At 53.3% G+C, this 13,756-nt stretch overlaps 1 protein-coding gene and 3 non-coding genes across 4 annotated transcripts; all 4 read left to right on the top strand.

Annotated features, from left to right (window-relative positions):
• Nucleotides 1–2,159: 2,159 nt before the first annotated feature.
• Nucleotides 2,160–12,789, top strand: RPS3 (ribosomal protein S3). The gene is made up of 7 exons (XM_068139168.1): nucleotides 2,160–2,227; nucleotides 2,987–3,117; nucleotides 3,788–3,881; nucleotides 6,513–6,607; nucleotides 8,846–9,033; nucleotides 11,264–11,460; nucleotides 12,718–12,789. Exons 1-6 carry the CDS (start codon nucleotides 2,198–2,200, stop codon nucleotides 11,455–11,457), a joined length of 732 nt encoding a protein of 243 aa, XP_067995269.1. The 5' UTR covers nucleotides 2,160–2,197; the 3' UTR covers nucleotides 11,458–11,460; nucleotides 12,718–12,789.
• Nucleotides 7,610–7,756, top strand: LOC137445202 (small nucleolar RNA SNORD15). The gene has a single exon (XR_010988361.1). It is a non-coding gene; the product is annotated as a small nucleolar RNA SNORD15 (small nucleolar RNA).
• On the top strand, nucleotides 10,524–10,673 carry LOC137445208 (small nucleolar RNA SNORD15). The gene has a single exon (XR_010988367.1). It is a non-coding gene; the product is annotated as a small nucleolar RNA SNORD15 (small nucleolar RNA).
• Nucleotides 11,639–11,776, top strand: LOC137445213 (small nucleolar RNA SNORD15). The gene has a single exon (XR_010988369.1). It is a non-coding gene; the product is annotated as a small nucleolar RNA SNORD15 (small nucleolar RNA).
• Nucleotides 12,790–13,756: the final 967 nt, after the last annotated feature.

Here is a 13,756-nt window from a genome sequence, read left to right as displayed (position 1 = left end):
ATCTAGTGTGGGGTGTCCCTGCCCATGGCAGGGGGGTTGGAACTAGATGATCCTTGTGGTCCCTCCCAACCCTGACTGATACTATACTATGAAGTTGCACCAGGAGAGGTTTATGCAGGACATGAGGAACAATTTTTTTCCCCGACAGAAGCAGGCCTGGACCAGGCTGCCCAGGGCAGTGGTGGAGTCCCTGGAGAGATTTTGGAGATGTGGTGCTGAAGGCCATGGTTTAGGGGTAACCTGGCACTGCTGGATTAAGAGTTGGACTCAACAACCTTAAAGGTCTTTTCCACCCTGAATGATTCTGTAACAGTCCAGCAAAGCCTCCTGGTGCTTCCCTGGCAATGTCCACACAGCCTGGCTGTCATTTTCACACCTTCTTGCTCTCATCTGTGACTGCTTATAAAAGAAAAGTTTTAAATGACAGAAGCAGCCTATTAGCACAGGAGCTCTGCTGCTCCCCTCATCTCTCACCAGCTCTTGGAGCTCCTCTCAGGCTTGGGGTGGTTGGCAGCAGTGCCTTGAGCCAAAGGCCTCTTTACCACCAGAGCAAACTGAATGGTAGAATGGACTCACAGAATCACAGAAGGTTTGGGGTTGGAAGGCATCTTTAAAGGTCATCCAGCCCAACCACCCTGCAGTCATAAAATCATAGAATCACAGAACTGTTTGGCTTGGAAGCTACCTCCAAGATCACCCAGTCCAACCTTCAACCCAACACCCCCATGGCCATCAAACCTCGTCCCCAAGTGCCATGGCCACAGGTTTCTTCAATGCCTCCAGGGATGGGGACTCCACCACCTCCCTGGGCAGCCTCTTCCAATCCCTGACCACTCTTACAGCAAAGAAAGTTTTCCTCATCTCCAACCCAACCCTCTCCTGGCACAATTTCTGGTCATGTCCTCGCATTCCATCACCTGATAGAAGGGAACAGAGACCAACCCCCTCCTCTCTCCAGCCTCCTTTTAGGGAGCTGTCAAAAGCAATGACATCTCCCCTCAGCCTCTTCTCCAGGCTGATCAGCCCCAGGTCCCTCAGTTGCTCTTCGTCAGATTTGTTCTCCAGACCCTTCACCACCTTAGCTGCCATTTAACTAGAGCAGGTTGCTGAAAGCCCCATACCTGGAAGGGTCCCAGGGCTGGGGTATCTCCCATCTCTCTGGGCAGCCTGGGATAGGGTTTCACCAAGTCACAGCATCACAGAGTGTTAGAGGTTGGAGGGGACCTGCAGAGATCATTGAGTCCAACCCCCCTGCCAAAAGCAGGATGAGAATCACAGAATGGTTTGGGCTGGAAGGGACCTCCAAAGGTCATCCAGTCCAAGCTCCTCTGCACTCAGCAGGGACATCCTCAGCTAGCTCAGGTTGCCCAGAGCCCAGTCCAGCCTCACCTTGAATATCTCCAGGGATGGGACCTCAACCACCTCCCTGGGCAACCTGTTCCAGTGTTCCACCACCCTCATGGTACAGAACTTGTTCCTCACATCCAATCTGAATCTGCTCTGCTCTAGTCTGAGATTGAGATTGCCTCTTGTCCTGTCCCTGCAGGCCTTGCAAACAGTCTCTCTGCAGCCTTCCTGTAGCCTCCTTCAGGTACTGGCAGGCTGCTATTAGGTCTCCCTGGAGCCTTCTCTTCTTCAGGCTGAACAGCCCCAGCTCCCTCAGCCTGGCCTCAGAGCAGAGCTGCTGCAGCCCCCTGAGCATTTCCCTGGCCCTCCCCTGGACCTGCTCCAGCAGCTCCCTATGCTCCCTAGGGTAGTCTGCTCAGGAACACCTCCAGGCAGGCCTTGACAGCCTCCAGGGGAGGAGACGCCACAGCCTCCCTCGGCAGCCTGCTCCAGGGCTCTCTCTCACGCTCGCTGGGAAGTTTCTCCTCGTGCTGAGGTGAACCCTTCTACGTTCCAGTTTGTGTCCATTGTTCCCTCTCACGCTGCTAGCTCCCGTCCCCGTTCATACTGGTTTTATGGCCGCTCTAATGGAGATTATGGAGGCGCAGGGCAGCCTGCCGCTGCTGAGGGAGCCTCTGACGCGGGAAGGGTTAAGCCTGTCCAAGATGGCGTCGCAAGGGAAGACTCCACTTCCCATCGGCCCCCGCTCGCTTCACGTGACCCCGCCGCTCCAATGGGGAGCGGCGGAGCGCCGATAAAGCGCTTCCGGTAGGGCCTGCTCCCTCCTTTCCGCCGGGCGGTGCGACCCAAGATGGCGGTGCAGATCTCCAAGAAGCGCAAGGTGAGGGCAGCGTTTCGGCTCTACGCGCCCGCGATGCTCCTCCATATCGGCGGGGTCGAGCTGGGGGCTGCCTCGGGATTCGTCGGAGCGGGGCGGCGGCGAGGGGATGGTGGCTGATACGGGAGGATGGAGGCGGATGCAGCTCGGCGGCCCGGCGGGGAACATGGCGGCGGCGGGAGGCCGGGGTGAGGGAAAGCGCGGGGGGCTCTGCGAGGGCTCCCGGCCAGGGTGGGGAGTCACGTTTGCCCGTCACAGCCATGCGCGGGGCTTGCAGAGGGCTGCGGGGTTGAGTGCAGAGGGGAGACAGGCCGGGGCTGGGCTGAGGGGCGCGGAGCGGTGCTGAAAGCTGCTGAACTTCCTTGTTTTTAACTTTTTTCCCCCATTGGGAAGAGGTTGGCTTTGGTGACACCCTGGCTCTGCGGAGCAGAGGGGCCGGGGGAGGGTGCCGGGCTTTGCCTGTCTTGGGGGTCCGTTCCTTGCTAGGGTGGAAACAGCAGCAAGGCTGGTGAAGGGATGTGACCCTTCTAATTAATTGAATCATAGCAGACCTAGCAGCAAGCTGTGCCTTCAGTGTGGCTGTAGCGAGGCGTCTCTAAAAACCTCAGGGGACGTGCTTCCCTGCTGCTGCTTCCCCGTGAGGGCAGAGATTCCCAGTCTGCAGGGTGGTCCCAGCGCTGAACTCCACCCAACCTCCGAGCCTGGAGGGCGTTGAGAGCTGAGAGCTCGGCCAGAGCTTGACTAGGTCTGTTCGGTTTTCAGTTTGTCGCTGATGGCATCTTCAAAGCTGAGCTGAATGAGTTCCTGACTCGTGAACTGGCTGAAGATGGCTACTCCGGAGTAGAAGTCCGAGTCACTCCGACCAGGACTGAGATTATCATCCTGGCCACCAGGTAACTGAGCTGCTGCTGGTGGAGCCTTTTAGCCTGGGGAGGAGAAGGCTGAGGGGGGGATCTCACCAATGCTTATAAATACTTTAAGGGTGGGTGTCAGGAGGACGGTACCAGGCGTTATTCAGTGGTGCCCAGTGACAGGCAAGAGGTAAGGGGCACAAGCTTGAACACAAGAAGTTCCACCTAAACAGGAGGAGAAACTACTTTGAGGGTGGCAGAGCACTGGAGCAGTCTGTCCAGAGAGGTTGTGGAGTCTCCATCTCTGGAGTCACTCAAAACTCACCTGGACCTGCTCATGGCAGGGGGCTTGGAGCTAGAGGATCCTTGAGGTCCCTTCCAGCCCTGAGAATTCTATGATTCTGTGACCTGTGCAACCTGCTGTAGGTGAGCCTGCTCTGGTGGAGAGGTTGGTCTAGATGATCTCCAGAGGTCTCTTCCAGCCCCTATGATTCTGTGCCTCTCAGATGCTGTGCAGGGCCCTAAGGGATGCTGCTGCAGGCTGAGGTACTGGGGGAAGCTGCTTGGAAGGGAGAGGCTGAAGTGATCTCAAGTGATCCAGCAATGTTACAAGCCCAGAACTAAGTTAGCTGCTGGGTCTAGAAGCTCTTTGGGATGGTTACATGCTTGGACCTGGAGGCTTTTCTCAGTCACCTTGTACTTTCTATTCCAGGACTCAGAATGTGCTGGGTGAGAAGGGGAGACGCATCCGGGAGCTGACAGCGGTCGTGCAGAAGAGGTTTGGCTTCCCTGAGGGAAGCGTTGAGGTAAAACTGTCTGAGTTCAAACAGCACTGAGGGGGTTGTGCAGCTGGGGTTGTGTGCACTGCTTGGTTGCTGTCAGCTGAAGGACTTGAAGAGAACGTAGTCCTGCAGCTGGGAAGGAAGAATAAACTGCAGCAGGACAGGCTGGGAGGGGATCTGCTGGAGAGCAGCCCTGTGCAGAAGGACCTGGGAGTCCTGGTGGGCAGCAAGTTCTGCATGGGCCAGCAATGTGCCCTGGTGGCCAAGAAGGCCAATGGGATCCTGGGATCCTGCATTCAGCAGAGTGTGGCCAGCAGATCCAGGGAGGTTCTCCTCCCCTTCTACTGTGCCTTGCTGAGACCTCACCTGGAATATTGCATCCAGTTCTGGGCTCCCCAGTTCAGGAGGGACAGGGATCTGCTGGAGAGAGTCCAAGGGAGGGCTACAAGGATGCTGAAGGGACCTGGAGCACTGCCTGTTGAGGAGAGGCTGAGAGCCCTGGGGGTGGTTAGTCTGGAGAGGAGAAGACTGAGAGGTGATCTAATAAATGTTTATAAACACCTGAGGGCTGGGGGTGAGGAGGGAGGGGACAGGCTCTGCTCAGCTGTGCCCTGGGATAGGACAAGGGGCAATGGATATAAACTACAGCTCAGGAGGTTCCACTTCAACATGAGGAGGAAAAACTTCTCTGTGACAGTCACAGGGCACTGGAGCAGGCTGCCCAGAGACATTATGGAGTCTCCTTCTCTGGAGACTTTCCAGCCCCATCTGGATGTGTTCCTGTGTGACCTGTGCTGGATTCTATGGCCCTGCTCTGGCAGGGGGGTTGGACTCGATCTCCAGAGGTCCTTTCCGACTCCTGACATCCTGTGGGCCTATGAACTTGGGGTGTGTTCTTGTTCTACCTCTTCTCACAAAATGCTTGATATCCAAAATGCTTTGCTCTTTGGGGTGTTCTGAGTGCTGTCACTTGGGTTTTCCCAACAGGACAGATAAAGCTTTTTTAAACTCCTGTAGATTTTATAGCAGATGTTGCTGTCCCAGTATTGAGGGTGAGAATGTAGGAATCCTTGAGGTTGGGAAAGGCTTTGAAGATAATCAAGCCCAACCACCTAGTCTGAACAGCAGCATGTTTGGTTTGGGTGTGTTTCTGTTGCCCTTACTGAATTCAAATGCCTCTGACACAGGATCAGAGAATGGTGGGAGGTTGGAAGGGACCTCTGGAGATCATCCAGTCCAAGCTCCCTGCTAAAGCAGGGGGCACCTAGAGCAGGTTCCGCATGATCACAGTGGCCAGGGGTATTGGAAGCTCTCTAGAGAAGGAGACTCCACAACCTCTCTGGGCAGTCTGGGCCAGGGCTCCAGCACCCTCATACCAAAGAAGTTTCTCCTCATATTCAGATGGCACCTCCTGGGTTCTGGTTTGTGCCCCTTGACCCTTGTCCTGTCCCTGGACACCACTGAGGAGATCCCAGCCCCATCCCCTTGCCTCCTGGAGCCCCTTGAGCTCTTACTGAGCACAGAGAAGATCCCTTCTGGGGCTGCTCTTCTCCAGGCTCAGTCAGCCCCAGGGCTCTCAGCCTTTCCTCCTAACAGAGGTGCACCAGGCTCCTCAGCAGCTTCCCAGCCCCCTGGGCTCTGTCCTTATAAAGAAAGTGTGTTGGTGTAGAAGGGTCTCTGAAATTAGAGCATGATAGTGTAATCACTGCCAGTATTTCCAGCCTGCATGTTTGAAATCTCCTGCCCTTGTTTGTCCTTTGCTCTCTTAACGTTTGGGGGGTGGAGGAAGTGTGGTCTGGGGGTGATGCTGACATTGATTCCTGCTTGGTCAGTCTTGTTGGATCCCATTCCACAGTGAAAATTGCTGATCATCTCCAGCAAGTGCTTAGAGTGGTGTGGACCTTGGAGCACATCATCATTTGTCTGCTCTAGGAACATTGTGCATGGGTTTGAAGGCTTCTAAAGCACCAAACTTTGGTCTTTGGCGCATGTTAGCTGTCAATAACACTTCAACTCTCTCAGCTTTTGTACTTCAAGCCTGAAGTTGGATTTTAATCCTTAAACTGATGTAAAAAATTGTCTCAAATGAAGTTCTTGGATGCCTCCCTCCACTGATCCCTTAAGTTCTGAACCTGAAGAAGCTCATGGAGACAGTTCTTATAGTCTCCTGACCTTCAGTGGAGTCTCATCAGCTCTGCCAGGAGTGGGAGACCGGCACCAAAAGAGTTCAGTGAGTGTAGTGTCCAGGGATAAAGTTTTCTAGGAGGAGAAGAAATGGCCTCAAGTTACCTCAGGGGAGGTTTAGGTTGGACTTCAGAAGAAACTTCTTCACTGCAACAGGTTCTCAAACCCTGGCCCAGGGTGCTGGTTGAATCCCCATCCCTGGAGGTGTTTCAGAGAGGCAGAGCTGTGGTGCTGAGTGCCATGGTTTAGCCCCAGCCTTGGCAGAGTTAGAGAATACTTGGAGCAGATGATCTTGAAGGCCTTTTCCAACCAAACCAGCTCTGAGATTCTGTGCCTGCAGGTACACGTGGAGGGACTGACTGGAGTGGGTGTAGAGGGTGAGGCACTGTAGCTTGAGGTTTTCTGTGCTCTGTTCCATCCAAAGTGCAGTGGCACAGCCCTGGTTTTGAGTTGGCTTCTTTTCTTTCCTAGCTGTATGCCGAGAAGGTGGCCACGAGAGGCCTGTGTGCCATTGCCCAGGCAGAGTCCCTGCGCTACAAGCTGCTGGGAGGCCTAGCGGTGCGCCGGTGAGTACAGAGGCCTGAACAGCCTGGCCCAGCCCCTGGCATTCAAAGGCCACCCCAGAAAACCTCCTTGCCAAGTCCTCTGTTGTTTGGAAGTCCAGTAATGCTGTGCTGGGGCAGGGCAGTTCATAAGAGAGTTGGACTAATGGGGGTGTCTGGTGGGTGGATAGCTGGACTTGAGCTGGCACCGAGTCCTGGGCTGATCCCTGGCAGCAGGGGCAGGGAGGAGATTCTGCCCTTCTGCTGCACTCTGCTGAGACCCCACCTGCAGTGCTGGAGCCAGCTCTGGAGTCCTTAGCACAGCACAGACAGGGACCTGTTGGAGTGGGGCCAGAGGAGGCCACGACCATGATGGGAGGGCTGGAAGCCATCTCTTGTGAGGCCAGGCTGAGAGAGTTGGGATTGTTCATCCTGGAGGAGAGAAGGCTCCAGGGAGACCTTCTGGTGGGCTTGCAGTACTTAAAGAAGGGGCTAGAGCAAAGCTGAGGGGAGAGACATTTTAGTAGAGCTTGTAGTGATAGGACAAGGGATGATGGTTTTAAAACTAAAAGAGGGAGACCCAGACTGGATGTAAGGAAGAAATATTTTTAGACTGAGGGTGGTGAGTCCCTGCTCCAGGTTGCCCAGAAAGGTGAGAGGTGCCCCATCCCTGGAACCATTCCAGGTCAGGTTGGATGGGCCTCTGAGCAACCTGATCTAGTGGAAGATGTCCCTGTTCACTGCAGAGTGGTTGGACTAGAGGACCTTCAGAAGTCCCTTCCATTCTATTCTATGATGGTTTTGACTGTTTCACTATACAGAAGCTTTTGTTGAGCACACAGATAGTTACTTAAAGTCACTAAGGGTAGTAGGGGCTAGATAATGGATTTCAGACATAGAAATTGAAGTCTAGGAGTAGATGAGGTTTGCATTTCTGTCATTGTGCATAAGTGGGGGGAGGAGTGAAAACCAATTGCAGTTGGCTGAATTGCAGTTGAGGTGGCAGTGGCCTTGCATCTCAGATCCCTTCGGTGATGATAAGATGACGAGTCAGAAATGGATGCCTCTTGTTGCAGCACCTCTGCAGTGCCATGTTCTGTGGTGCTGTGTGTGGATCTGCAGCAGGAGCACCCTCTCACCATTGAATGATTCTGAGGCATTTGTCTGAGAAGGGCTGAGGAGCTGCACTCCTGCTGTGGCCACCTTCAGCTGTGGAGTGGCTGTGGTGTCACAAAGAGTCTCACTCTTGACAGTCCCACAAGGATCATCCAACACAAGAGGTTTATTTTTCCCCCCTCTATGGTGTGAAGGTATTTGCTGCTTTGACAGAGCTTTGGTTGCATATTTGTGTTCAGAAGGCTTCTTACAAACAAAAGCTGGAATGTGATCCTGCTTGAAACTGGGATAAAACAGATCCATGGAGCGTGGCTTTGGCAGTGGGGTGAAGGCCGTGGCTGTTTGTGGTGGGTTGGGAATTGCCCCCAACATGGAATTGCCAGACCAGCTCAGTTGGAAGCAAATGAAGCTGTATTTACAAGCAAAGCTACAATCTACAAGGAAAGGCAGTGAATATGTACAAAAGATACATCACTTGCAATATTAACAGGTATTTACAATTGATAAACAGCACAAGACCCACCTCTGGACAACCAGGGGAGCTAATAGCTTCTCCTTCCCTCTACCCTCCTGTACACAAGGGTCAAGAGAAAGAGCAGAGAGACTTAGCCCCCACGAAGCAATGCAGCCAAGGTCAGCAAAACCCAGCAACCTGTGACAGAACAAGAGGATGCAGTCTCAAGCTGCACCCAGGGAGGTTTAGGCTGGATGTTAGGAAGAAGTTCTTCCCAGAAAGAGAGATTTGCCTTTGGAATGTGCTGCCCAGGTTGGTGGTGGAGTCACCATCACTGGAGGTGTTTAAAAAGAGCCTGGATGAGGCACTTGGTGCCATGGTTTAGTTGATGAGATGGTGTTGGGTGATAGGTTGGACTGGATGGTCTCGAAGGTCTTCTCCAACCTGGTTAGTTCTGTAAGCATCAGCCAGAGCAGAGGAAGCAAAAAGAGAGGAAGGTAGTTCACCTGTCTTAAGTTTTATGGGAAGCTACCTGTCCACTGGGATTATTTAGAGCTGATCGTCATTTTCCTTTTTACATCCAAGAGCAGTTTATTTGCCTTCCACTGCTCTCTCTTCAAGACCTGTGGAAAGCTTTGGATGCACGGCCTGACCCCCCCCCCCCCCCCGCTGTCGCTGCTCTCTCCCTGCAGAGCCTGCTACGGCGTCCTCCGCTTCATCATGGAGAGCGGCGCCAAGGGCTGCGAGGTGGTGGTGTCTGGCAAGCTCAGGGGCCAGCGTGCCAAGTCCATGAAGTTTGTGGATGGTTTGATGATCCACAGCGGGGACCCGGTCAACTACTACGTGGACACGGCGGTGCGTCACGTCCTCCTCCGGCAGGGTGAGTGGCGGGGCTGCAGGCCCCTGGGCGGCTGGCTTCCCACTCGCGGTGCCCGGAGAGCGCGGCGCCTGCCCTCCCCTTCCTGCCGGCGCGGAGCCTCCCTCTGCCAGCTCGCCCGGCGGGATGCACCACTGGTCCTGCAGGGTTGGGTCAGCTGTGCTGCCACGGGGTGTTCTGACTCTGAGCAGTGCGCTGCAGCACTTCTCCTCCGGAGACAGGCTGAGAGTTGGGGTTGTGCAGTCTGGAACAGAGAAGGCTCCCAGGAGACCTTGTGGCCTTCCAGGATCTGAAGAGGGCCTGCAAGAAAGCTGGGGAGGGACTCTTTAGGATGTGAGGTAGTGATGGGACTGGGGGGAATGGAGCAAAACTGGGAGTGGGTAGATTCAGGCTGGATGTGAGGTTTAAACAGGCAGGAGTTCAGACTAAGCAGAATATGTGGGGTTTGATGCACTGGACCATAGGGAAGGTGTTAAGGGTCCTGTGTGAGGACCAAGATTTTGGGGTGTAGAAAGGTTCAGAAAAGAGAGGAATCCATGGCTAAGTGTAGTAAACATCATGAAGACAGATTGAGAGAGTTGGGGTTGTTCAGTCTGGAGAAGGAAAAGCTCTGAGGAGAGCTAACTGTGGCCCTCCAGTATCTGAAGGGGGCTACAGGAAAGCTGGGGAGGGATTTTTTAGGGTGTCAGGGAGTGATAGGACTGGGGGGAATGGAACGAAACTAGAAATGGGTAGATTGAGATTGGATGTTAGGAAGAAGTTCTTCCCCATGAGAGTGGTGAGACACTGGCACAGGTTGCCCAGGGAGGTGGTGGAAGCCTCATGCCTAGAGGATTTGAAGGCCAGGCTGGATGTGGCTCTGAGCAACGTGATCTGGTGTGAGGTGTCCCTGCCCATGGTGGCAGTTTGGAACTGAATGATCCTTGAGGTCCCTTCCAACCCTGACAATTCTATGATTCTGAAATCTGTTTTCTTGGCCTTTTGTAGCTAAGTCCTTGCTGTGCAGGTGAGATCTGAAGTAGAATTTTGTTTGTGAATGGAAAGGAGAAGGGGTCTGCAGCAGACAGCAGAACTTTCTGTGTCATCCCACTTGACTCCCTGCTCTAGTGGTGAGGATGAAATGTATCCACTTGAGAATGTGACTTGATATTTTCCATACTCTTAACTCACATCCTGCAGGCTCTGAGGTTGATAGCAAAGCAGCTTAGAGATTAAATTCATGCTGACTGAGCCTCAGGGCTGCTGGCAGTTTGGATTCTGGCTTTCTTGGCTGCTAGGGGTAGGCAGGGTGCCACAAGACCCAAGAGAAAACAAGTGCCAGACACTTCTCCCCCATTGCTGTGTGCTGGCGAGTCTTCCCAGCTAAACCAGCCAAGCCTGCTTAACACTTGTCCTTCCTGCTGGTAAAACACAAATGAATTCTGCATCTTAGTTGATTTTGGGAACACTTGGTGTGGGGACAGCACCATAGGCAAAGCTCTGCTCCACCTTCCCTTCGGTGATGACACGATGACGAATCAGAAGGGATGTCCTTGTGTCATTGCAGCCATGGCCAGGGCCACGTTCTGTGGTGCTGTGCTGAGGCTGCCTTGGGCAGGACACTCCCACTCATTGGATGATTTAGAGGCATTTGTCTGAGAAGGGATGGAGAAACCCAATGAATTCCCTGGGAGGCTGAGCTGAGTTTATCCCAGGAAGGTTTAAAGCAAGGCTTGGCATGGCTTAAGGTTGGATATTAGAAGAAACTCCTTCACTGAGAGGGTTCTCAAACACTGCGACAGGCTCCCCAGCAGGGTGGTGGAATCCCCATCCCTGAAGGTGTTTAGAAGATGCAGTGATGTGGTTTCTTCACAGTCCTGAGGCAGTGAGTTGGATAAAGGCAAACAGGCTGCTGTAAAATCAGAGTAGTTACATTTTTAAGCTCTCACACTGTATTAATCACAGACACATTCAGATTGGAAAAGACCCTCAGGGTCACCAAGTCCAACCCAGAACCCTACTCTACAAGGTTCACTTCTAAACCATAACCCCAAGCACCACAGCCAAATGACCTTTAAAGACATCCAGGGTTGGTGACTCAAGCCTGGATGTTGATGTGAATGAACCTTTATCTTCAGTGTTGTCTGGAGATGTCTTTGGTAGCCTACATTGTATCCCTGGGGCCTTGTCCCTGCTGAAGATGTGCTTGATACTGTTTCTCATGAGCTCTGTGTTGTCCTGTCACCTTTTGCAGGAGTGCTGGGGATCAAAGTAAAGATTATGTTGCCTTGGGACCCAAGTGGAAAGATTGGCCCCAAAAAGCCTCTTCCAGACCACGTCAGCATAGTGGAACCCAAAGAAGAGATCTTGCCCACCACTCCCATTTCAGAGCAGAAAGGTGGCAAACCAGAACAGCCAGCCATGCCTCAGCCAGTTCCCACTGCCTGAGGGGTAAGTGCCTGCAGGGGGTGGGGGGATCCATGTGGAACTGGGGGTGCTTCACCAAAAAACGCTTTACAGGGGCTGGGATACTGGAGGGGAAAGAGCTGCTGGGTTGAGTTGAGTTTTGCCCAGGACGATGAAGTGGGGGACCTGGTTTGAGGCAAGCTGCAAACCAGCCAAGCACACCCTTCAGTGAAGATGAGATGACGAGTCTGAAAGGGAATAACCTTGTCCAGGTGTCTGCTTTCCATGTTGTGTTCTGCAGCATGGATCTGGGCACCTTGGCTCCCAGCCTGAGTGACACAGAGGCATTTGTCTGAGAAGGGTTCAGTGCTGTGGGTGTTCTCACATGGTGACCTGCTGCAGGTGACAGCACAGGCTCTATAGTCCTCACTGGCCATGGGATACAGTTTGGGGTATAGGCCTAGCAGTGATGAGTGTGGTGTGGGGCTGGTTTTGTGTGTAGATCGCAGCATGGTGGGAGTTGGAAGGGAGCTTTGGAGACCACCCAGTCCACCCCCCCTAATCCAGCAAGGGCACCTCCAGCAGCTTGCCCAGGAGCACAATTGCCAGGGCTGTTGGAAGGTCTCCACAGAAGGAAACTCCACAACCTCTGTGGGCAGCCTGCTCCAGGCTTCCAGCACCCTCACACTAGAGAGTTTTCTCCTCATCTTCACATGGAACCTCCTGGGTTCCAGTTTGTGGCTCTTGCCCCTTGTGATGGTAGGCACCAGTGAGAAGAGTCTGGCTCCATCCTCCCCTTTAGCTCTTGCTAAGCATTGCTCAGATTCCCTCTGGGGTTGCTCTTCTTCTGGCTCTCAGCCTTTGCTCCTCACAGAGCTGCTTCAGGCCCCTCAGCATCTTCCCAGCCCTTGCTGGACTCTCTCCAGTAATTCCCTGTCTCTTGACCCCAGAACTGGCCCCAATAAAATAAAGGTTTTAAATCCTGTCTCCCTAAAAGCGGAGCTTCTAAGACAGCTTGGGAGACTTCCTTAGCTACTGGTGACAGCCAGGCTGTGGTGTTCTCTGAAGAGAGAGAGTTTACAGGGCCTCACTGAACCAAGGGAATCTGAACTAGGAAGATCTGCTCCTGTGGGGACACTGCATGAGGACCATCAGGGAAAACACAAGCAATGAGAGATGCCATTTAGCTGGAGAACTTGGAGCCTGTTCAGCTGAGTGTTGTGGGTAGGAAAATGGTTGTGGGAAAGAGTTGTGCCACCATCTCACTCAGTATTTTGTTGTGTTTGGTTTTTTGTTTTGTAGGGTTTGTAACATCTGCAACCAGAAGCTTGACTGTCCTGACAACATCTCTTAATAAAATCACAAAAGACAGGGCTTGTAGAGGTGCTCTTTGGTCACAAGATGCCTGACTCCCACCTTGGGCATGACAGGAATTCTGCTGCCTTGCTTCCACCTGCTGTTAGGTTGTTGGAGTGAACTTGACAGATCCTGATCTAAACAACGTGGAGATGAAATGGCTGCTGTGTGGCAGAGCTGGAGCAGCAGCAGGATGTTGAGGATGGTGGAGAACACCTCAGGGACTGGAGCAGTCCTGGTAGCTTCACTTACTGGTCCCTCTCTCCAAGGTTTCCAGGAGGGGGAGCTTGTTCAGCCATGTCCAGAGCAGTTCAGCATTTAGACCTTTGTGGCTTAATCACAGAATGGTAGGGGTTGGAAGAGAGCTCTGGAGATCATTGAGTCCAAACCCCCTACCAAAGTAAGTTCACCTAGAGAAGGTCACACAGGAACACATCCAGGTGGGTTTTGAATGTCCCCAGGAGACTCCACCACTTCTCTGGACAGCCTTTTACAGTGCTTTGCCACCCTTAAATGACAGAAATTCCTCCTCATGTTTGCATGGAACTTCTCATGTTCAAGTCTGCGCCTGCTGCCCCTTGTCCTGTCACTGGGCACCACTGAACAAAGGCTGACACCCACCCTTGAGCTCAGCATTGATGAGATCCCCCCCTTTCAGTCTTCTCCAGAGTTAACAGCCCCAGCCCTCTCAGCCTGCCTTCCTTCCCCAGAGCTGTTTCAGTCCCCTCAGCATCTTGGTAACCCTTTGCTGCACCCTCTTCAGCAAGCCCCTGTCCTTGAACAGGTGAGCCCAGAACTGGACACAACACTCCAGCTGTGGCTTCACCAGGGCAGAGTAGAAGGGGAGGAAAACCTCCTTTGACCTGCTGCTGGCCACACTCCTGGCCACCCAGGATACCACTGGCCTTGGCCACAAGGGCACATTGCTGTCCCCTGCAGAGCTTGCTGCCCACCAGCACCCCAAGGTCTTTCCCCACAGAGCTGC

The sequence above is a fragment of the Melanerpes formicivorus genome, unplaced genomic scaffold (assembly GCF_026170545.1).
Source record: "Melanerpes formicivorus ecotype bairdi unplaced genomic scaffold, bMelFor1.0.p_v2 SCAF_1, whole genome shotgun sequence".
Lineage (NCBI taxonomy): Eukaryota > Metazoa > Chordata > Aves > Piciformes > Picidae > Melanerpes > Melanerpes formicivorus.
Note: the sequence above shows the minus strand (reverse complement) of the source record. Positions and strands in the feature narration are given on the sequence as shown.